A 24565-nucleotide genomic window follows, 5' to 3' on the forward strand; every position below is an offset into this window, starting at 1 on the left:
AAATTGAAGAAGCATCGCCGTTGATAGGGTTTTGAGCGCAAAGATGGGCTGAAGGAAATTATGCAAGAGGACACAGATGAGATTCAGGAACAAAACACATGCAGGTGGTAGTATTTAGTTGGAATTAAAGGGTATTTCTGAAGGAATATAATAAAAATAATTAATGCTTCAGAATACTAGAAGTTAAGAGGCATCTGTTATTTTGCTTGTCGAAATTTCTTAGATACAGCAGACAACAGTTACGTAGATCAAACAGAGATTAAATTAACAATTTGAAGGCTGAAAAGCTGCGTTTCACATGGCCCTATCCAGTTCAATTTGGACACAGCAGGAAGTGTGTCTAATTTCTGTTTGCTGCAGTGTTCCAGAATATGAAAAAAGCCATTGCTTGTTACATCAGGCTAAAGGCCAACCATTATTCTCATCCAAAGCGTTCAGAATGTTCAAGTACAAGACATTGATATTTCACAGTATATGCTGCTTTATAAAGAAAACTGTGCTGGGAAAGAATAGTAAACTTATGTACAAAATTTGTAAATGCAGCAACAAGACAGGGATTTCTTGACATCTTCAGAGCTAATTGCAAGAAACAAAAAATATATATATAAACCTTAAACCTGCACCTATGAATTGCTGTGGTATTTCAATTCAGTACTCTTTCCTGTGTTGATTGTAATGCATGATAGGGCAACTGTCCCTTCCATGGTTTGTTTCACAACAAACATTTTGACAGGTTTGAAATTCTGCTTACAGGTTACCAACATTGCTTAGCAATTAAGCAGTCAGTGCTGCTGTCAATAGTGCTGAAATTAAACTTTTGACAGAAATCTTGGTTTTACTTTTGACTCAGTTTTGCCATTTGAAGTTCATGTTAGGAATGTCAGCATTACATTGCTTGATTATAGTCCTTACTCTTATCTGACAGATAAATATTGATGTGTGCATTTATTGTATCAGCCATATACTACTATAATTCCTTTCTTACTGGTGCACTTACTAAGAGACTTGATAGACTTTAGCATGGACAGATTTCTACAACATGGATGCTAATTAATACTAATCTGTATCAGCACATAACTCCAATACTCTGTAAATTGCACTTGCTCCCTTTGAAATGTACTGTAGACAATCCCTTAAAGTTCTGTACCTCATGCATAAAGCAATGAACAGTCAAGCTCCAGGTTATTGTAATGCCTTACTGTGTGAATATACTCCAACACTTAACATGTGATATGTGGATTCAAACCTTTTTACTATTCAGTCTCCACACAGTAAAATAGAGCTTTCTCTTGTGTTGCACTACATTTGTGTAACTCACTAACAATCCATTAGACTCCGTTACCTGAATAATTTATTTTTTAATGTTATTTATACCACACATTTTTAGCCAGCACTTAAAATTATACCGGTCCTTAAAAATACTTCCTACAGTGACAGACTAAAAGAAGACGCTGATCTTTTTTTGATGTGAGAAGATAACATGTGGACTTGATTCAAACATTTCTAAATTCTCAAAACATATTGGTAAAGTGCAATCAGTGGACTATGTCAGAATCAAAAGTGAAACACAAAAGGAAACCAAAAGGACATGCATTTGAGATTGTATCCAATCTAGATAACCTGAATGGTTTTCCCTCATTTAAGAAATCTCCCAAAGAATACCCATATGCAGTACATTCAATACCAAAGAAAAAAACAAAATCAAATTTACCAAATTTTATTTAGCAGAAAATCCTTGGCAGGTTAAGAAAGACGTTTGACAAAAATATCAGATTTTGTTTCTATTACAATACCATAAAAATAGGAAGTAGTAAAAGGACCAATCCCTTCTTTTGAAATACCAATACAATGTACATTAGTTCTTGTACTTTATATAACCACGAAGTGGGAGAGCTATTTTGTCCATGGCAAACACTTGTAAACAAACTTAAAGCAGTGAGCACTTCTGCTGTCTTCAGAGGCAGCAGTCACATGACCAGTCATTTAAGCACCTCGGCCACACTAGAACATTCTGCGCTACATCTCAGAATGGAATGCATGCATAAATTTAAGGCAAAAAAGGTTTGCTATGCAAGGAAACCTTTCCTTTGTAAGCTTTATTAAGATGGCATTATTAATTCCAGACAGAGATACTCTGCAGAATGACAGCCTGTAGGAAAACTGATTTGGAAAATTTAAGCGTTCAGAGTTTTGTGTACCTCCTATCAGAAGAAGCAGTCATATCTTATCGGGGAAAAAAAAAATGCAGGAGCAAGTTTTGGCATTATAAAAAAAACAGTAAAAACGTGCTGAAATGTTCAAAAATCTGCATGACAAAATTCCTGCTTCAAAACATACTGTATCAAATACATAGACTACTGTAATATTAACTAAAGCAAATGCCTTAAGTGCTATATATTTTTTTGAAAAAGAAATCCCAGTGGCAGTTTACAAAAACAAATTCCTTACGCATTTAGCAATGCTGTTCCAGGATCATCAAATCTGAGGCCAATATGACATCAATATGTCTTCCCATCATCCAATTTGACTGCAGGTATGCATGTAAACATATTATTATGTTCCTTAAATGAAACTTGAAACGGGGAAAAAAAGTGCAAAGATAATACACGTTGAAAAATATTTTTTGGAGAAATACCATTTTCTTCTTCAACATATTTAGCACTTATCTAAATCATTAAATGTATCAAAAATAAAATTTTGGCTCTATAAACATGCAACATTGTCTGAATAAAGATCTTAATTCAGAGCTTTATGTTTGACAAGCAATGCTGTCATGATGCATTTTAATGGTTAATTAAAAAAAAATCACCCAAATGTTCTCCCAGTAACAGAAAATATCAATAAAGGATATTTTTGTAGTTCGGATTTGGTGCCTTAAGCCAATTAATTAAAGAATGATGGTATGTGGACAAATACATACTGTTCATATATTGTAGGTATGAACAAAAAAATCCAATAAATGAAAAACATCTCAGTGTAGTGCTGTAACAAGAATTCATACTGTATGCCTTGATCAATATCTTAAGAAATTCTACAATTAAGTTGTACAATAAGGTCACCATTTTCTACAAAGAGTACAATATGCTTGTAGGTAGTTATTCAAGTACACGATAATAAATAGTTAATTCATCAGATTTTACACAAATATCAATGTCAAAATTCTGTTATTGCATGTTGTTTCAAAAGGCATTATAAAACATGATACACACTGAAGGTATCACAAATCAGAATATAAAAAATAACTTTCACAGCATGCTATTTTGTTCAAGGGGGACAACAACGCAAGGTAGAGAATGGCATTAAAATATGACAAAACAATTACAGACCTTTCGGTCTGAAAGTATCACTGTGGTAATTCCTTGTTAGCATTCACGAGAGAAGCAGAATAACTTTAGAACATGCTAATTTCCAGAAAATATTGCTTTCTTTAGAAAAATGTGGTTCATAGAGACAGGTCTTCATTTTAGCCTTAACCTTTTAATGTGCCTGTTTGCTTTTATGGAAGCCATTACAGCACTCTTGAAATGTCAAAAATAAATTACAATATTTTCTAACGAAAATATCTGTTAAATGATAAAAAGGATATTTGTACAGTTGACCAATTAATACTGCAAATTCCTTTTACACAAAGAAAATATAATATTCTAATTAGATCTTAAAGGGCTTCCTCAGAAGAGCTTCATCTGTCAAATATTTTGGTATGTGTTATGAATCAGAACGTGGGCAAGGGATGTAGTTTTATTTTACCTTTTTACCTACTTGTATGTCAGAGAATGAATTGAAATTCATAGTAGTTTAGACTCTTTAAGTCTAAGTAGTTTAGAATCTTAACAAGTTTAGAGTTCTGTCTGTCTGTAATACCCAGGTTTCTGTTTCTAACATGCACATCACAAACGTGCTGCACTTTATAGAGGACGGATTTAAAAACACACAGTGAGGGTCTCGCTTGACTCAGAAACAGAAGATGTGCTTGTCTGTTGGATGGTCTCATGAGTCCCAGAGTCTAGTGTAACTCCTGGTTTGGTTTTAGCAGCCTCACTTTGTCTCTGCCGGCAGCTTGCACATCATTAATATCTGTTTCAGAGCCTTCTGGACGTCTTCATCCATCTGACCCTGTGAACAGACATGAAAAACAGTCATAATTACAAAAAAGTAACCACCTTCAGCAGCATTTTTTGTCGCATGAGCTTTCAATTCCATGTACTTGAATAACTAATAATGTCCGGCACATAAAATAAAGACTCCAGAGTTCTTTATTGGAATAGTTTTAGTTGGAATAGGAACTCAATATCTTGATGTAGATGCCACGGATTTCATACAGCATAATACTAATTAAATCTCCTACACACCAACCACTATAATCTAAAAAAATACTCATCGTTACTTTTTAATGGGAAAATGCAGTTATCCAACGCAACTTACAATTTTAACCATTTACAGTACATACTAGGGGTTTTTACTGGAAAAACCTGAGTGAGGTGCCTTGCTCAAAGGTACAACAGCAGTGTCATACATTTAACCCTGACCACTGCACCACACTGTTGCTTGTATATCAGCATATGCATGTTTTAAAAGGCAGACTGGAACAAATCAAAAAGCAGGATAGGGACTGAATAACATTTGGGGTGACCTTAGCTTCTGTAATACCTGACCGAACTTGACATTACAAAAGGGCTATTCCTAGGCACAAACACTGGCAGTAGAAGAAGAGAATGGAGAATGCATCTCTGTGTAAATTAATGTAAAAATTAAGTCTAACCTGGACAGCATACAGAAGGTGCATCCTATAAACAGACACAATCTCCTGGTGTTGCTTTTTAGACTCCTGTAAATGAAAAGAAAAATAATTTGAATTTAACACGTTAAAAGGGGGGAATCATTCATCTATGCTATTAACAGATATGAGAGCCCACTTAAAAGAACAAAGACATTGAGCATTTTCTGGTTACAGTAATTTCTATGCTTCTCAAAATAATCATTGAAAAAGAACATGGTTAACCTAAAAATTAAATTGCACAGATCATGCACTGAGCCCTTGTTTTGATTTCCGACACTTTGATCTTACGAAAATAGTACAAGAAAGGTCTCTCAATGCTGTTGCTCTGTTGCGTCAAGAACAATGTTTTCCACAACTGTATGTAACAGTCTGCTCACTAATGCTACAAAGGAGAAAATGAAACATCTGTGGTAAACCTGATCTTCAGAACATTGTAATCGAGGGCTCTGCACCCAAGTTATCCTCTGGTTACCAATTCTCACTGCTGTCTGATGGATTAAACTTCAATAACTGCTTTATTTACTTATTTAGCAAAAGCTAAGGTAATTTCTGGGGATTTACTCGTTGATCATTTTAAGCTTCTTGTAGCACCTAAAAGACTTTGGCTCTCCACAACCAGGGCTGCTAACACCAATATTAGTAGAAGATTCACATTATGGATAAAACAAACATCTTATAAATTTCAAAACACTTACAGCAAGCTGGAACTGCAGCTGCTTCACTTGTTGTTGAAGAGACTCCATCTGCTGGTTCTGTCTCTTTGGGGTTCCTGTTGTGTAGGACAGCTGGGAGAGACTGTTCAACGCATCCTTTAGTTTGACGACTTCCTTAGTCAACTCCTCAATCTGTGCAAAACAGCAAGTCTTTCAATAATGCTAAATGAAAGTAGATGAAAGTACGTGTCTGTGGGCCACTAGAATAGCATGATAAAGTATATTACAAGACTAGCAAAAGAACTGTTGGACTATTTAAGTCTACATATCTACAACAACAGACTTTGCTGCAAGACTGAATGACAGAGAAGACTAAGCATCTCAAATCAGAGGATTCCAGTTGGATCTTACTGCATTTTCTACATGGCTTAGCCCTAGGCAATAAAATATAAAATAACTATTTACCTTTTTATCTTTGTCTTGTTCAAGGCTAGAGAGACACTCAACACGTTTCTTCAAATCAAAAATTAGTTCTTGGGCCTCCCTACACCTGGTCCGCAGCTCATCACACTCTTCATCTTTAGATGCTACTATTCCCTGAATGGTCTGCTTTTCATTCCTGGCTTCCTTAACTTCTTGCCTTGCTTGGGAAACTTCTCTATTCAGCACCTCCTGCTTCTTCAAGGCCTCCTGTAGGTCTAGCATTAGCTGTTTTATCTCGCTCTCAAGGGTATTCTTCAGCCCCTCATGTGTACTTCTGGGTACCAAGTCTTCTTGTAGACTGATCTTCTCAGAGAGCTGCTTTTGTAATGCGTCAATCTGAAGTGCCTTCTGAGAAAGCTGCTCTTTTAGCTTGTCCACCTGGGCTTCTAACTCTTTGATGGCATTTCCAAGAGAAGAAACTACTTGCGTATGGTCGCTGAGGCTCACGGAATGTTGCTTTTCACTTTCAGCCTCTTCCTTAAGTACTGTATTTTCTTTCAATGCTTCACGGTACTTGGCCTCTGTTTCTGCCAGACTGTCTTGCATCTTCTGTATTTTTTGAGTAAAATCCAACATTACATTATCATGGTGCTCCTTTGTCACGTATTCTTCAAGCTTCTGTTCATTAAGCCCAGTTTCCTTCTCACAGGTGGCGAGTTTATTTCGAGCACTGCTCAGCTCACTCTTTGCTTCACTGTATGAATGTGATAGCTCAAGCAGACGTCTCTGCAGCCCATCAATAGTCCGGCTCATTTCTGCTTTCATATCGTCAAAATCTTTGGCAGCTGATTCCACAGGTACTGTACCTCTCAGGGCATCCTGTAACATTTTATTTTCTTCTTGTGCTTCTTTATATTTCTCAAGAAGCAGGGCCTTCTCTTGGTTTATGTTCTCTATGAGCATGCTGTATGAATTTTTCATTTCTTCGCATTCTTCTGCCGATAACCTATTACCCATTGACTCCACGTTGCTTTCCAACTGCTTTATCAAGTTGGCATCCCTTTCCTGCTCTTGCAAAGCTCTCGAAAGTTTGTCCTTCAGATGTTTAATTTCACTGTCATATAGCTCTTTCAATTCTTGCATGTTGGGAACAGCTTTGTCTTCTTCAGAAACAACTGCTTCTGACTTCATTTCATCGCGAAGAGCTAACACTTCTTTCATTGCATCCTCGTATTTGCTCTGTGTCTCTTTTATTTTGTCCCTAAGTTCAGAGACATATTCAGACACTTCGTCTGGACTGTGCTGGAGAACATCTGCAGAGCCAGGTAACAGTTTGGCCTGTAGAGTTTTTTTCTCCAGCTCAGACTCACTAAGTTTAAACTGGAGGTGCTGCAAGGCCTCCCGAAGAACTTTAATCTCTTCTTCACTCTCCATTTTCACTGACTTCCCTGGATCTTCCTGTTCTACAGAAGTAGAGCTAGAACCTAAGGCAGGCTCTTCAGAAACAGTTTCTTCATCTTCTTTTGCTGGCATGTCATGGGCTTCCACAGACTTGTCAAAATCATCCTTAGTGGAGTGGTATGAAGCATTCGAGTCAAAGCTATTGGGACGAGAGCCTTCCTGTTCACCGTGTTGACTGTCTTCCTCACTCTGATGGGTCGGCCTCTTGGAGAGCCAAACAGAAGAGATTTTAGAAGAATTTATTTTTTAAAGGACTGTTATGTCTTGAACATTAAAATGGTAATGAATACATAAACAGATTTAAATGTAAATAATTATAAATAAGCTTAAGTATTTTTATTTTTTTATTTTACAGTAGCATTGTTTGTGGCATTTTTGAATGACACCTGAGCATGAAATAATTTCAAACTTTAGAAAAGTTTTGAGTCAGTTCTATGATTAACTGAATCAAGTATTCAACATTTTAATTGTGTGGACCCAATCTCTTAAACAACGAAAGCCCTGTAGCCAAAATACAGCCCCATTTTATACTTTTTTTAAATAATACGGAGTGAACATCCAATCTCATTTGATAACATATGGTGCTATGCTGTGGACAAACCAGGAGCAAAAAATAGATTGCCACTATTTGTATTTTCATTCCCTTAACAGAATCAAAGTTGCTGCATGCAGTGAAAAACTGTTGGCCTACAAAAGATCTTGTACACTTGTACATCTGTAAACACTTTACAAATCAAATTGCAATATTTACCAAGCAAAACCTTGCAATTATTGATAAGCCTACCTTTAAAATGTTTTCCACCTGCTGATGTTCCAGTGAAAGAGAAGCAATCTTTGCTTGTAATACTGCTACTAGATTCCCTTCTTCATTTCCATTTAGTTCCGCCTATGTGAACAAGGAGAAGTAAAAACAGGTCTAGCTTATTACATAGGCAACTGAAAAGTTACTTTTTAACAATACAGAAAAGCCTCTCAGTGCTTTCAACCCAGATAGTTACTAGCTTCTCTTTTTTCAACTTCCAATGCTGACACAGACCTAAAAAATATGTTTAATTGTAATTATAATGTTTTTGCACCAGCAGACATTAAGAAATGTCTCTTTGTATTCTGTCTGCTGCTTACTTCTTGTTACCACTGAATATATTTTATTCAATAGCTATAGAATCATGCAAAAAAAAACACTTCTTATGCTATATTATCTAAACGCTACTGTGAACTAAAAAGAGTTGCAGAGATTTAAAATTGCATAAACACAGAACGTTGTGATGCAAAAGCAGGCACTGAAGTTTCACATCCTTTAATCGATGACATTTCTGCTTCTGTATTGGCTAAACAAGTTTTTGTAGCATTGTCCATTGTTTTAACACTTTAAAAAGACCTCATATACTATATTTAAAACATAAGTATTTGTGTGATTCTTTGGGTTTAACTGTCCATAAGTATTTTTTTTTCAGAGGACTACCATTAAAACACAGATTTAGTTACAGTGCCTTGCGAAAGTATTCGGCCCCCTTGAACTTTTCAACCTTTTGCCACATTTCAGGCTTCAAACATAAAGATATAAATTTTTTATTTTATGTGAAGAATCACCAACAAGTGGGACACAATTGTGAAGTGGAACGAAATCTATTGGATTTTTGAAACTTTTTTAACTAATAAAAAAATGAAAAGTGGGGCGTGCAAAATTATTCGGCCCCCTTGCGTTAATACTTTGTAGAGCCACCTTTTGCTGCGATTACAGCTGCAAGTCGCTTGGGGTATGTCTCTATCAGTTTTGCACATCGAGAGACTGAAATTCTTGCCCATTCTTCCTTGCAAAACAGCTCGAGCTCAATGAGGTTGGATGGAGAGCGTTTGTGAACAGCAGTTTTCAGCTCTTTCCACAGATTCTCGATTGGATTCAGGTCTGGACTTTGACTTGGCCATTCAAACACCTGGATACGTTTATTTGTGAACCATTCCTTTGTAGATTTTGCTGTATGTTTGGGATCATTGTCTTGTTGGAAGATAAATCTCCGTCCCAGTTTCAGGTCTTTTGCAGACTCCAACAGGTTTTCATCCAGAATGGTCCTGTATTTGGCTGCATCCATCTTCCCCTCAATTTTAACCATCTTCCCTGTCCCTGCTGAAGAAAAGCAGGCCCAAACCATGATGCTGCCACCACCATGTTTGACAGTGGGGATGGTGTGTTGAGGGTGATGAGCTGTGTTGCTTTTAAGCCAAACATATCGTTTTGCATTGTGGCCAAAAAGTTCGATTTTGGTTTCATCTGACCAGAGCACCTTCTTCCACATGTTTGGGGTGTCTCCCAGGTGGCTTGTGGCAAACTTTAGACGAGACTTTTTATGGATATCTTTGAGAAATGGCTTTCTTCTTGCCACTGTTCCATAAAGGCCAGATTTGTGCAGTGTAAGACTGATTGTTGTCCTATGGACAGACTCTCCCACCTCAGCTGTAGTTCTCTGCAGTTCATCCAGAGTGATCATGGGCCTCTTGGCTGCATCTCTGATCAGTCTTCTCCTTGTCTGAGCTGAAAGTTTAGAGGGACGGCCAGGTCTTGGTAGATTTGCAGTGGTCTGATACTCCTTCCATTTCAAGATGATCGCTTGCACAGTGCTCCTTGGGATGTTTGAAGCTTGGGAAATCTTTTTGTATCCAAATCCAGCTTTAAACTTCTCCACAACAGTATTACGGACCTGCCTGGTGTGTTCCTTGGTCTTCATGATGCTCTCTGCGCTTTCAACAGAACCTTGAGACTATCACAGAGCAGGTGCATTTATACAGAGACTTGATTACACACAGGTGGATTCTATTTATCACCATCAGTCATTTAGGACAACATTGGATCATTCAGAGATCCTTGCTGAACTTCTGGAGTGAGTTTGCTGCACTGAAAGTAAAGGGGCCAAATAATTTTGCACGCCCCACTTTTCATTTTTTTATTAGTTAAAAAAGTTTCAAAAATCCAATAGATTTCGTTCCACTTCACAATTGTGTCCCACTTGTTGGTGATTCTTCACATAAAATAAAAAATTTATATCTTTATGTTTGAAGCCTGAAATGTGGCAAAAGGTTGAAAAGTTCAAGGGGGCCGAATACTTTCGCAAGGCACTGTATTTGGTAAAATATAAAACAATCACTGTTATAGGCTTACTTTATACAGCACAACAACAAAATATTTTCCTGATCATTAAAACCTGTACCATTTCTTTAAAAATAATAAAAAACATGCCTCATAGATAAACTTACTGTATTAGATGCTTTCTCTAATGTTTTCATAGCAATCACACCAAGCCTTAAGATTCATTAAGAGAGTTTCTTTACACTGAGATCAAAAAACACCTTGGGACAATATGTGATAGGTGTAAGTTCCCAGCAACAATTAGATATTTAATCTTACTCAGGGTGAGAGAGTTATTTTCAGTGATGGATAAACTGGAAAAAGAAACCAGTTTGTTCATTGGAAGGCAAATTGCATTAAAAGCAGTTCAGTGTGCAGTGCTGCTGGTATCTTCTTTGACTTCTCTTAGACTTAACAAGCTTTCTATGGACAGAAGTCAAATATGTTTAAGCAAAATGCCCCTTTTGTGCAATTTTGTTTAATGCTTAAGAAAGGTACTTGCCTGGTTGTGGTTAAGAATTACATTCAAATCCTGAATAGTCTGTAACAGCATATTCCTCTCTTCCTGCAACTTCTCAATCTCTCCTTCAAGCACAGTGTTTTTCAGTTCACCTTGCTTCAATGATAAAATACTGTATAAATACAACTGTATAAAATAAATACCCCAAAGTCCATGATTTAACAACGAATAACAGAAGAGTAGAATATCATGGCGTGTACTCCTTATTACTTTCTGCTTGTATTACTTAAATCACAGCTTTTGCTTTATCATTACAAGTTTTACATACTAAAAGTAACAATTCTTATTCAGGCAGACACACTGAACTAATTTGCGGGCAATCAGTCATATTACACTATTTCAGGTGCTAAAGTACTTTGTTTATAGTATACTTACTGGCAAAACAAGAACTCCTGTCCAGTAACAGGCATTCTATTGAATTATAAAATTTGTTAGAAAAAACTACAAACATTTGTTTTAACCACAGAATTGAAAGCAGCTGGGTATGGAATTAAGATTACCTTAATGTGCAGTTCTGTGAATGAATCATCATTACTCATGAAAGGGGTCTGTGATGGAGTCACAAAAGGTGGGGAAGAAAAATCACATGGCTGGAAATTCTGTAAAGAAAGAAAATATTAATTACTATTGTACTGCATTCATGATGTCCGCAGCTTTCAATCCATCCATCTTAATCTCTGAATTGAACAATATTTAATGGTAAATATTCATCGTAAGGCTGCAATAGGAATTGACTGGAGATAGACCAACACTCTGTATATCTGGTCTGCAGGATGGCAGTCTGCTTTGTTCCCTTTACTTATTTAGCTTTACAGACCAAAGATCATATCTATGCCACCAAAGTTCAAAGTTCAGGACCTGAAGAGTCCTGCCACAACAAACCTCATACATTCATTAACATACTGTAGAGCATATTATTTAACACAGAGACCCGATCCTCAATGATGCTTAGCTCAAGGATAGTTCTATATTTTACTGAAGCAAGTTACAGTTACACCCATTTTCTGTATACAGCTGGGAGTATACTGGCACAATAAGGGTGAAGTAACTTGTTCAAGGGTACAAAAACAATGTCGTACCTGGGATTGGAACCCACAGGTGAGTCCTACTACCCTACCTACTACTCCTACTATTCATTATTGTATAAACAATCAAAAGTGTAAAAAAAACTCAACTTTTTGGTGACACTAAAAGGCTGCTACAAAGCCCCTGATTAACTGCACATTGTAGCAGTCCACCACTCCATTAAGCAGGAAACAATCAGAAATATTAGGTAGGGATGCACCGATATGGAATTTCTGGGCTGATAATGATTACTGATAATTAACTGCTTGTTGCGGCTGAGACAGACACCGATGATGTTGTGGTGAAAACATCATACAGAGCCAGCAAGGCAACATCAGACAAGTCGCGGCGGCTTGGGAGAGTATAATGGGGTTCCAAATGCTCAATTAGTTGACGGATCCTTGATCCTCCACAATCGAAAAGTGTTGGTCATCAAGTGCCATAAACTCCATGATTTTGTCTGTGATTGCTTTAGCCTTCAGACTGTCCTTGGCAAATTTTCTGCAATTTTCAAATGCCTGCTGGATAGGTGTCGCTGCACTTGCTACTGTTTTTGTTTTCTAGTTAATGCTAGCTGCCTCATATTCTTTAAATACATCATTGGAATGATGGTTTTTCAAATGAGTAATTAGATCAGTGGTATTGGAATTCTTTACTCTGTTTCTTCCTCGCTGGACTTCGGCTGAACATTGCAAATTGTTGTCCTCTGCTGAAAACGTTCCACACCGCCGACATTTTCACTCTGCCGCAACTGTACTGTACCCAGTCTAATGCGTCAGTGTGTACACATAAAAAAACTAGTTGCACAAACAGAAATAGGGCTCATTATCTGTTGTAATTATCAGCTGTAATTCCAATATCGGAACGATAATAATAATTAAAGTTTCCTATTTATTGGAGAATAATATATCTGCCTCCGATGCATCATGCACCCATAATATTAGACTTTAATTCTGCACGGCCTTAGAATAATCATGAATAATAATTATAATAATCATGAATCTTTAAAAAGCCTGGCAGTTTATTATTGCAATAGAGAAATGAAAAATAGCCTCAAACAATGGAAACCCCTTATTTGACAACAAAGATGCCAGATGCATTTGAGAACATTAGCAAGTCCATGCCAATTTAAAAAGTTCAAACATTATTTTTACCACTTGTTAAGACCGAAGGTCAGCAATTTGCAAGCATTTACAGTTGATTAATGATGGCATCAAGATGAGGTCTCTATCTGATGTATTGATACCACAAGTAGAAAAACAACATTATGCAAAACCAAAAAATCATTTGTGCACACACAGTATACGTCTGGGGAACAAGCCACGAATGAACAGAGCTCCCTGCTTTGATAATGAGGCTATAATATCTAAAGCACATGATTGTAAAAAAAAAAGACAGCATAAGCATATAAACAACAGCTTGTACAAACCTTTTGATTTTAGCTCAATGTGTAAGTATATTACGGTTTTTAACCCTATTAGTGAGAAATTTCTAAGAATTCTAATGTACTATTTCCAAAAGGACAAACAAGTGCCTGTCCATGACTGTAAACACAATGCACTGTATACTGTTTTTACAAGACGCATCCTCCTCAGTGGGGTTAAAGATATTATATTACTACTACTACACTACTAGGATTCTTCATGTGATCAAGATGTTTGTTAAACCAACACAATGCATAGAACTGTAACTGCAGTTGTTCTACAGAGTTCACTTACAGTATCTGAAGTAGTTTAGTAATATATTGATTTAAAATGGACATGAAAAGAACAGCCTGCAGCTCAAGGTGTATATCTTAGTGCTGTAGCCTCACAGGGATTAATTCCAGAAGGGGGTACTGTAGAACATCACACCAGCTTGAAAATACAGAGACATGCAATTACCTGCAGAGGACTAATAGGTGGAGGTGGAGCTTTTCTTTTTTTGGGAGTTGTGCCTCTTTCCTCATTTAACCTAGTGACTTGATCATGCTGAAATTTAGTGACGATAAAAAAAAAAATCCAGGAACGTTTAGTTTGGTTAGTACAAAGATGAAACTCAAGAACATTTTTTGCAATGATTTCGAAGGTGTAATTTAATTCCTTTTTTAACATTCACAAGTTAGGGTATAGAACATGCACTGCAAAGTGGAGGTGTAGTTAAGTATACAGTAAGCAGACTAATGGCAAAGTCAGAGCTAAGGAAGAAAGGATGCTTTAGAAAATGCTGAAATTCTTATTATTTGGTGAAAACCAAAAACCGATACAGTGACTCACTGCATATATGGCATAGTTTTATCTACAGTATCTCAAAAACCTCTTCAATTGAGGTTAATTTAATCGTTTTATTTTAAACATGTTTCTATAAAAAAACAAATAGCTCCCTCTAGGACACTAAAGCATGCCTTAGCATTCCATTGGTCCTTTCACACAATTTAGTGAAAAACTTGTCTCCCACTACAGCTGTGATCTTATTTATTTAGTTGCAACCCAAACTAAATTAATTACTTAGACCTTTTTATTGTCCATTGTTCATACTGATTTTTAACTGTAGCTCACAAGGCCCAGCACACCAGCACTGTTCAATAAACTTGAACAATATAACACTGATCACTTATTACTGAACTATGTTTATTTATTAAAGAATAATGCTTTGGTCTGCCACTAAATCACACATCATGCATCAATGCAAGTACATACGTATGGGTATTTTTGTTTACATAAAAATATCTTTGTGCAAATAATGGCAATTCAAACTCACTTTCTTCTATCACTATTTATAGAAAACAAATTCAACTTGTGAGGTTCAAGTGGACAGCTGCTTCATTGTATGAATGCTGTCCCAAAATGAAAATAAAAAAGAATGAAGAAAGCTTTGCAGGTGATTTTTTTTCTTTTTTCTTTTCAGCATGGAATTAATCTCATACAGTGCATACTGTATGTGCTTAAAGATTTTCCAAAGGGTGCTGAGATATGAGCAGTCTTTTTAAAGAGGACAGAATACTTAGTTCAGTTACAAAAAGAGGAGAAACTTAAAACACACATGAAAGAAAACAATACCTGAAGTTGCTTTGGTGTCTTCTTATCTGTTCCAAAAATAATAGGAGATTAAAAAAATCATAAGGTGACAACACAGGAAAGCTAGGAAAATTATGCTATCGTTTGTACAGATACAATGGTGTTATGGCATAAAACACTGATATGTAACTGTTACAATGCATTGCAACATTTTTATTTTAATGTACTTAAAAGCAGCTGAGAATTATAAAGGATTCAAAACTCGTGTGTTAAAGAATGATTAACAGTACTTTCATGCTTAAGTATAACTTTAATATAATACTTTTACAACACAAAAAATTGACTTAGGTAAAACTACAGTAGCTTTAAATGACCTTCAGCTGTGATCTCTGGATTGAGTAGTTTTTTGTAGTGGGACTGAATCATTCATTGAAAATAAATGACGATGTTTTCCTGAAGATAGACTACTGCAGCAATTCTAAACAAGTCAGCAGATGTCAGTGTTCCTCTAAAAATGTACTTAAGTTGCAGAAGGTCATTTTTGAGAGTTAAAATAATTCTTGCCACTAGGTGAAAGCAAATCACTCTTTATGGCTATTGATACTGCTTTTTAACATCAGGCTAAAAAAGTGGACAAAAGAATCTCTTTGCAGTCACAAATTATTTTTGTTAACATAGCATGATGATATTAACAAACACAGCAATTTTCCCTTTTCCTTACATAGCGTATGATGCAGGATTTCATATTCTTAAATATTTTTATTTTTCAAATGCAAGATGTTAAAGAGAAGGTAAGAGTGATCAAGAAAAAATTCAAATTAGCAGTATCTGTGTACTTCAGAATTTTCAGGCATGTCTTCTTAATGTGCTTCCATATTTTATTTAAAAAAAGCATGTGAATATTTTCAATAAAATACTGTATATACTATTACATGTCACCAAATACCAGATATAAAGTTGTACTACAGTATGTTACACACACACTGTATAAGGAATTCATTCATGTCTGTGTTATTTTATTGTTTCAATCAATACTGGAAAATCTGGAAAGCACCTCTAAAAGCTCAAGACCTGGCTTTGACACTGATGTTGAAAAATCCTAAATACCAAAGGAATTAAAATATTTTTTTCATGGTAACATCATATAAAACCAAACACATAAATGACAGGAATTCCAGGCACGTACCACAATCTGGGGATAATTTACTGAGGGCAGCCTGCAGCAGGTTAACAACCTCTGCGTTCCCAGACAGCTTCGCATAGTGCAGCACATCATGGCCGAGCGTGTCCACCAGCCTGAGGTCAGCACCCTTCTGAATTAGGACCTCCACTGTGGGCAGACTGCTGCTCTCACTTGCTAGCATCACAGCTGTCCTGCACATTGGATGATCACAGAGAGGGTGAGATGTTATTCACAGTGACCTTTCATCTCAATAACGGTGTGCTTCCCACAGAACAATCCCAGCATAATGTCTCCATTTCCATGATTGCTGGTGGAAGGTCAGGGCATTAACCTAGCAAAGTATGACTCTCAGAGAACTGGGAGAAACATTAAGATTACAGTTAAACCCTAATAAGGAATGTGGAACCCTAATGTGTTGGACCTACAGCTGTTCTTCATAGTATTACTTGCTGAAAAGAAAAATATGGTAATTCACACAGACCTAGCATTTTAACGGGTTTAATCCATTACCTGGCAGCTAAGGTTAATTTGTCAAACCCTATTTAACAGTCAATTAGCATTGCCCCACAATTCATTTCTCAAAAATCATTCATAATTACCAAAAGCTTTCCCTTCACAATTTAACAAAACATTCCACAACCATTCAGACTGGTGATTACTAAATAATCTACATCTAATGTAGAAATCATTTTAAAACCCAAATGTCCTATTGATATAAAGTAAGAGATGTATTTCAAAATCTGGTCGAATCTGGTCACCCCCACTTAACAATACCGTACATAAAAAGCAGAACAATAAAAACCAAACCAAAAATTATAAAGCTGCCTCTGAAAACAAAGCAATAAAAAAGATAAAACAAAAAAGCTCAAATCTAAAAAAGGAGCTTTTCAGGACAGATTTAAAAACATCCCCTTGTCTTTTTTTTTTCAAACCTTAAGGGCATAAAATCAAAAGGCAACAAGAATCAGCTGAGTGAAGATCACATGGAGGGACATAGGTACATATTAGCTACTGTTTATATAGTGCCTTGCAAACATGTTCGCACCATTTCTCATTAATGTTCCTTTTAAATGAAAATACAAATGAAAAACCATTTTAACTGAATAATTGTAATCAAAATTTGACTGCTGAAATTTTACACTTTTATGGATAAAAAAACTTGGATGTCAGTTACAGTAAATGTCAGCCAGCACTGTCATGTAGAGCTGTGAAAGCAACCTGGAGGACTTGAAATGAGACAAGAAGCCAGAGCAAGGACTCCAAGAAGGGAATAATCTTGGCACTTGATCTGGTCAGTGGATAATGTAATGTGGATAATAACGATAAAAAGAGAGAAAAAGTATAGAACAGAATTCATAGAGTATGTAGGGTGGTATTATATGTAATATTGTTTGGATGGACTGCTGAGAGTCCATATTGCTCCTCTGAAAACATATTAGAAATGCTCTTTATTAAGTGGATGGTAGTACAATACATATGGAATTACACTGGTTTAAATTTTGTAATCAGTTTACAATTTTGGCTTTATATAGTCCAAAGATTAGGAAATAGGCCGAATAGTCTATAAAAACAAGAACAAAGAAAGAAAATTCCAATCCTCTCTAAGAATGATGATGAATAACTTATGAGGCAAAACTAGAAAAGATCAGATTACATCCTATGTGAAGAAACTTGCTTCGCTGTCATGTGTCTAAAATTGAATTGGAAGGGAGAAGGAATAACAAGCTAACTCATAACCCCCTAGTACAGACCAAGGGAGACATTTGATCCGTCCTATGAGGGTTTTTCTCTACATGAATTATACAGAGAAACAAATCCCAGATGATTGCTTAAGTGCTTTCATCTACATGGGCATTCTTTTCACACCACATTTGGAGTTCTCCACAATATGTAATATACTGTATGTTACAAATTATGGCTTCAGCCTACTGCCAGTCAATGTATCCCATCTGTCCACCAGGCATGACTTCAGCTACACTGTAACCTGATACCTGTGTCTTTACTTGAAAGGGTCATCAGGATAATTGTGTGGGTTCCAGAAGGAAAACTGGCTGTGCTGCTGGAACAGATCTGCAAGCCGTGGTCTTGTTCAAGGGACAAAACCCAAGTTTGTCCACCTTCTACCTACTTGAAACCAGTTTAAAAACATAGATCACGGATGTTGTTGAACATGTCAAACAACACAAACATGAAAGTTAATGAGTCATTTCAAGAAAGTTAAGATGCACATATGAAAGAAAAATATTTTATTTTGAATTCTCACAACTTGCATTTTACTGAATATTTCATATTTAGTGGCAAATGCAATATTACCTTCCATTCTTGTCACATGTGTTGATATCAGCCCTGTGGTCTATCAGGCTCCTGCACACTTCAGTGTGAGCGTGTCTGGCAGACAGGAGGAGGGGTGTGCACCCATCCTGAGGGAAATCAAATAGTGAAAATACTGAACATCACATAATTCATTTACAAACATGCATCTCAATTGAAGACGAAAATCCCCTCGCATTACTCAAGACACAGCCTGTTCCCATAAACGCTTACAAGCTCAAAACAAATGTCTGTAGTAAAAGTAATCAGGCCATAGACTGCAGAATTACATCCACGTTAAAGGTCTTACTGGGTATATAAAAAAAATAAAAGGTTCTTGAGCAATACTGTTCATTTTTGTTTTCAACCCCCTGGTTATGTTTTCACATTCAGTGGCACAATTCTGAAACTAGAAATATATTTTTCTGTCTCGAGTGACTTTGTGCTCATTAACACCACTTTAAAAAATACCGCGCTTAAGAGGTCATGACATTTTTCTTTGCATAATTTATAGCGCTTGAAGCTAAAACATATGTTATGACCTCTTAAGCACATGATAAGTCATTTGCACATGTCCCTTTAAGGTATTATACATGTGATTATAATGTCTTGTGTAGCAGTTCTGAAGGGATTATCAAGCCATTATGCTGCAACACTCAAATAAAGCAGTACTGTTTATTTTAGTAAAGGCATTTTTAGTTTCTGCTGACTGCCATGCCTCTTATTGCTTAGCTGGAACTGAATCATGTAAGAAATGGGAACCGTGACTCCACAGCATTGTAAGTGATTCCACAATGTAACAAGTCGCATTGTAATGAGGTGGCACTGTAAATAATTACATTTTTTTATTTGCTAGCTATGTTCAAGTTGAAGCCAGTTGTTGGAAAGCTTTTAAATAGCAATAATCTGGCATAAAAGTAAATGCCAGTGTTGTGCTTTCCTAGGAAAATAGTCATAAGAAGCTATTCTCCACCACAGAAAATACAAACATAAATTGCCACCATGGCGTCTTTCTAACACATGCTGTGTGTAAATCCCTTAATTCAACAAATTGCAACAATTTATAATGTTGGTGCTGTATGTGCCAGAGACTATTATTTAAAGTAATATGCTGTTTCTGGAGAATGTGTTTGTCTAGTGCCATTTCCAGGTTATTAGACAGAAAACATGTTCCATAGGTCAGACCAAATGTTTTCCAAATACATTCCAGACACCCCATGCCCTGCTCTCAGATGCATATTTAACAACTTAAATGTGTGTAGAATTCAAGTTTTCCAAAGTACCAGCAGACCAACTCTCGTTGCTAATGCCACTGCAGAAGGAGAAACGATGTGGGACATTTCAACAAATGGCACCTGGATTAAGGCTTTATATACAGTATACATGTGTTGGGCCTCTAGGTGACTTTTAAGTATTACCTATTAATCATTTATGTATTTACTTGTAACAGGGTCCAAATAAAGAATGTATAAGTACTTACAGTAGTCACAATTTTTTAGACTATTATACCTATTACATAAGGATACCTATTCCCACGTGTACCTGTATTAGGTGCTTGTTGGATGAATATAGAATTGGATTCTGAAATTCTGAAAAAAATAGAAACTTATATCAAGGACCAATAACCCAAAAAAGGTCTCTACTAATATTAATTAATCTTTCAATTAAGAATTAAGAATTAGCAATCCCCTCAGAGCAGTTTAGAAATATAAGTTACATTGCATTTTGTACTGCATTGAGACTGAGGATAGCTGTTTCTTACCAAAGGCTTAATATTAACAAGTAGTCATTAAGTCATGAATAATATTAATTTCAGAAGGAGATGTTCAAGGCCTTTTCATTATTCAATTAACAATTGATTCACTACTGGGGAAAGTGTAGCTATTCTACACAGCCTTATTCAGTGAGTATAACATGGTTAGAGTACCTACTGTAGCTGACAAATTAGTAATAAATACCTAATACAAATGTCTTAAAACTACATATGCCGGACGTATATACTGTATTGCAATGACCTTTCAGAGAAATATACTTGTCTTTCTGATAAAGGATGGATAGATGTGCTATTTGCATGGGTATGTATATTGAGTACAAATGTAACTTTAAAAATAATCTCAGTATCTCATTGCTTTTTCAAGTAACATAAAATAGCATCCATCTATCCATTCATCTTCTAACTCCTTCATCTAGTTCAGGGTCGCAGGAAGCTGGAGCCAGGCCTGGCAAGCATACAGTATAAAGATCTACAATACTAATCATTTGTAATCCTTGTGCATAAAGGCTCACTGTTACTAATAATTAACAAGGCCATCAAGACTCACGTGGTTCTCACACTGGAGTAACAAAGCCAACATGTGTTCCTTATATTGCCAACAGATAGTTCAAATCATAATAAAGTGATCACTAATAAATGCAGAATGTAAAAAATATTGGTTCATTAAGGCTAAAGCCCTCACTGTACAGTTTGAAGAAACATTCCCAAATATAGCACACATTTCAACAGATAAAAATTGTGAATTATGGCTGTTGGCAAACTAGAATTACCCAAGTATTTGGACAAAGTTTTCATACCCCGTGGTGGAAAACACAGCATGGAAACATAACTATTTTTTCTCCTGTAAAACATTTTAGAACACATTACATTTATTTTTAATAACATTTTTACAATTTTTTATAATGTATATGCATATATTTTCAAATGGCATGTCAAACACTGGCAGAGAGAACTTTTCTTCTTTGAAACCAGGACTTTCAATGAATTCCAGATGTGCACTCTCCCACTGTCATGATTAACTGACAGAATTACTGGAATCACTGTCAAACGTGCAAGAGAACTATTCAAAACGCATCTGAAACCAAATGCAAGGGGAGTTAATAAAACTTGTTTTGTTGTAAAAGCTGACAGACTAATAGCTCGAAGATCTACATAATGGACTGTTTAAAAGCTCCTAAATTTAAACAGCAACACAACAACTTAATAGCTGTCATTCAACCATTTTGAGAGAAATCTGCTGACAGCAAAACTTTAAAGAATGTTTGGGAGAGAGAAAAAAACATCTCGAGAACGTTTTCGATTAATCGGTAAGAACGGAATAGAAAATATCAGTTTTAAGTCAGAGATAATAACTGTGATGTTTAATTCATACTATTGAATCATTGTAATACCCTGCAAAGAGACATCAGGATGCTGTCAAATAGCCAACGCCAAAGGTATTTAGTTTTAACTAGTATTGAGATGCATAATACTTTTGGCATAGAAATGGCACAGAAATGTATGCATTTTAATGTTCTGCATTCAAATGATTTTTTATGATACTGGTTTTGTTGTCTGCTCATCTTTACAGACCTCCTCCTTCTTTATATCGTTCCAGGATATTTCCAACATATATAAGGAACCACAGCTTTAAACCACTGAGCTCCCTGCCAGCCATACACTGTTCAGTTACAAGGAATGTTCTTTTTTAAATGCAATAATCCCTTTTTGAGCTTGGCTCCCCTAATCCTGCGGAGACCTACAGTGCTGTTACCATAAAACCCTCCGCAAGGCAGTGCCCTCTGCCATGGCTATGGGAAAGATGCCCCGCTTTAACAACCTCTCTCCTGCCAGGGCATAAAGAGGATTATCAGACCAGGTGGCACAGGCCTTCCTTGCCATCTGGACTGCAGCTCATTGGACAGGGAACCTGCCAATGACAGAGCTGTGACCTGACGCACATCTCTCTGCAGAAAGAAATGCCAAAAGGAAAAGCCCGGCATTAAATGCTCAAAGGCTTACATGTACGGTATATACTGATGCAGAACTACGACAAAGCACAGCAAAAAATACATGTACAATAGCTAACTGAATATACAGTAGCTTTACATACAGTACAGTTGATGACTATTTTAGCTTTTAAAACTGGATACTTAAAACCTTGAGGTCCAAGGTATCCCCAGGGCCTTTTCCTGTGCCACTTAAAAAATACATCCTGAAAGGCCACAAATACTTTTGTCTTGCTACAAAAATCCATGACTAGAAAGACAAGAAAAGTAAATTGGGTTTAGACTATGATTATTCTACACAGACTGGCCCTTCTGATATAGCATTTTGCCTTGTTTATATATAACTTGTGCTTTGTTGCACATGATATGGGAAATGTTCGGTCTGATTTTAATTTATTACCAAAGCAGCATCGCATGGTATTTCACTTGTTCTCCAAGGTAACAGTAAAGTGCACTGCCATTAGAAAAAAAATGGTTCCCCAGATATTAAACAATGGTTTTAAAAGGACTGCATGATATGGACTGATTGTGATGAACTACAGTACTACTTTAAAGACTAAATGAATTAAATGAACTGATACAGACATGCATTGCAAGCAAGAGAACAACACTGCCCATATGAGGTAACTGATCCTTTAAGGGCACTAAACACACTATACACATGCTATGACTTTAAGAGAGTGATACAGTATATGCAGACAGAACAGCAATTTATTTAATCGTCTGCTAGAAATAGGTTTAAACATCACAACAATCAATACATTGTTGGCAACGAGTACAGCCTATAGCCTCTCCAAAGCTGACGCTTACAAATAATGGTTCTGAAGGAAAAAGAAATAGCTTTAAGTCAAATGACTTTCACAGCAGTTTTGTCTTTTTAATAAATGGCATGAATGTTCAACTGTTTTAATCCATCACAGTTTTCCACGTAATAACTTTTAAAGGGTGATCGATTAGTAATAAGAACTCCAGCTTTATGAATTATGCTACAGTATATGCTCAACTATGATGACATCATTTTCCTTCAGTTCATAGATTATATTTCTTGCATTCAAGAACTTATACATTTATCATGAGGGATTCAAGACAAAAAACAGTTGACATAAACAACACTTCAGCGATATATTCTATCAATACAAAAGCATGTGAAACATAGCCTATCACTTTAAGAGATGCAAGATTCAAAGCTGAATAACAAGACTGAGAAAGCAGGCATGTTGAACATTGCAGCACACAAGCCCAAGCAAACCACAGACATAATTAGAAAATGCATAAACTTTGTGTCAGCTTAATTTGAAATGTAGCATATTTTTAAGAAGTTTTAATTGCATGTAGTTTTAGATCAACAAAAAGAACATATAATCACTATCTTAAAGGATAAGAAATGAACAAGAGAAGCTATGCAACTCATACTTGTGCTACTAAACTACCTAACAAACAGGACAGGCCTAATGCTCACCTCTTGTTTGCAATCGTTATTATGATTAACAGGTAAGAATTGCTTTTGACGCACAATAGCAAAACCTGCCTGCACATGATCTTGTGATGTTTAAGTTCCTACAATGTAACTGCACTTAATACATCCAATAAAATTATACATACCACATCTTTGATGTTTACAGGACACTTGTGCTCACACAGCAGTTGGACAATTGGTACACTTCCAATCGCAGCTGAAAAAGAATATTCCTTATTTTAGTGAATTTAAGTGGAACAAGGAAAAATAGACGATACAGTATATAGCAGTCACATTTTTAGATTTATTCCTCTTTAACCCTTGAGGATTCTGTCTTTAAGTAAAACAAATGGCTATTCAGGTTATCATTCCATTTAGAATCACGACACATAGCAGTTTGTGACACAGCCCTGCTGTGGAAAGCTGTGCCATTGCCTTTTTTTGTATCTCTTTATGGGGGCAGCAGTTTCTGGCAAAAAATAAACGAAAAGCAGAATTTTTATGGGTATGCTTTTTTACCACACCTTATTATTTTTAATTCTGCTCCCTGCAGTAGAGTTCAGCCATCCCAGAGGAAAGACTGTGTACTGTATAATGAAATACACATGCACCCTGTTTAAGATCAATGATGAATCTATTTTAATTCCCAAACCCATGATCCTGAAAACAACACAGGCCAAGTAGACTGTTTTCAATCCAACAGCACACACAAGAGACTTACAGACGTTCTCCTATTCTTATGTGTCTTTTGGTCCACAGCCCTAAAGGTAGTAATTATTTTGGATAAAGGGAAAACAACATGCTTGTCTAAGGTAACTAAAATACATTTTACAAGGCA

At 36.2% G+C, this 24565-nt stretch overlaps 1 protein-coding gene across 2 annotated transcripts in view; it reads right to left on the minus strand.

The window, feature by feature from the left end:
- Positions 1-1701: 1701 nt before the first annotated feature.
- rai14 (retinoic acid induced 14) overlaps positions 1702-24565 on the minus strand; it is a 67558-nt gene continuing 44694 nt past the window's right edge. The window contains exons 7-18 of one of the 2 annotated variants that reach the window (XM_015340249.2): positions 23874-23944; positions 18513-18619; positions 16203-16390; positions 15059-15084; positions 13904-13990; positions 11456-11554; positions 10938-11051; positions 8099-8200; positions 5896-7518; positions 5473-5622; positions 4760-4825; positions 1702-4113 (exon numbers count right to left, since the gene is read on the minus strand). In XM_015340249.2, the coding sequence (XP_015195735.2) occupies positions 4036-4113; positions 4760-4825; positions 5473-5622; positions 5896-7518; positions 8099-8200; positions 10938-11051; positions 11456-11554; positions 13904-13990; positions 15059-15084; positions 16203-16390; positions 18513-18619; positions 23874-23944 (2711 nt within the window). In that variant the 3' untranslated portion in view covers positions 1702-4035. The remainder of the gene's footprint in view (positions 4114-4759; positions 4826-5472; positions 5623-5895; positions 7519-8098; positions 8201-10937; positions 11052-11455; positions 11555-13903; positions 13991-15058; positions 15085-16202; positions 16391-18512; positions 18620-23873; positions 23945-24565) is intronic. The other variant, XM_015340250.2, reaches the window with a different exon arrangement.

Source organism: Lepisosteus oculatus, chromosome 3 (assembly GCF_040954835.1).
Source record: "Lepisosteus oculatus isolate fLepOcu1 chromosome 3, fLepOcu1.hap2, whole genome shotgun sequence".
In the NCBI taxonomy this organism is placed as follows: domain Eukaryota; kingdom Metazoa; phylum Chordata; class Actinopteri; order Semionotiformes; family Lepisosteidae; genus Lepisosteus; species Lepisosteus oculatus.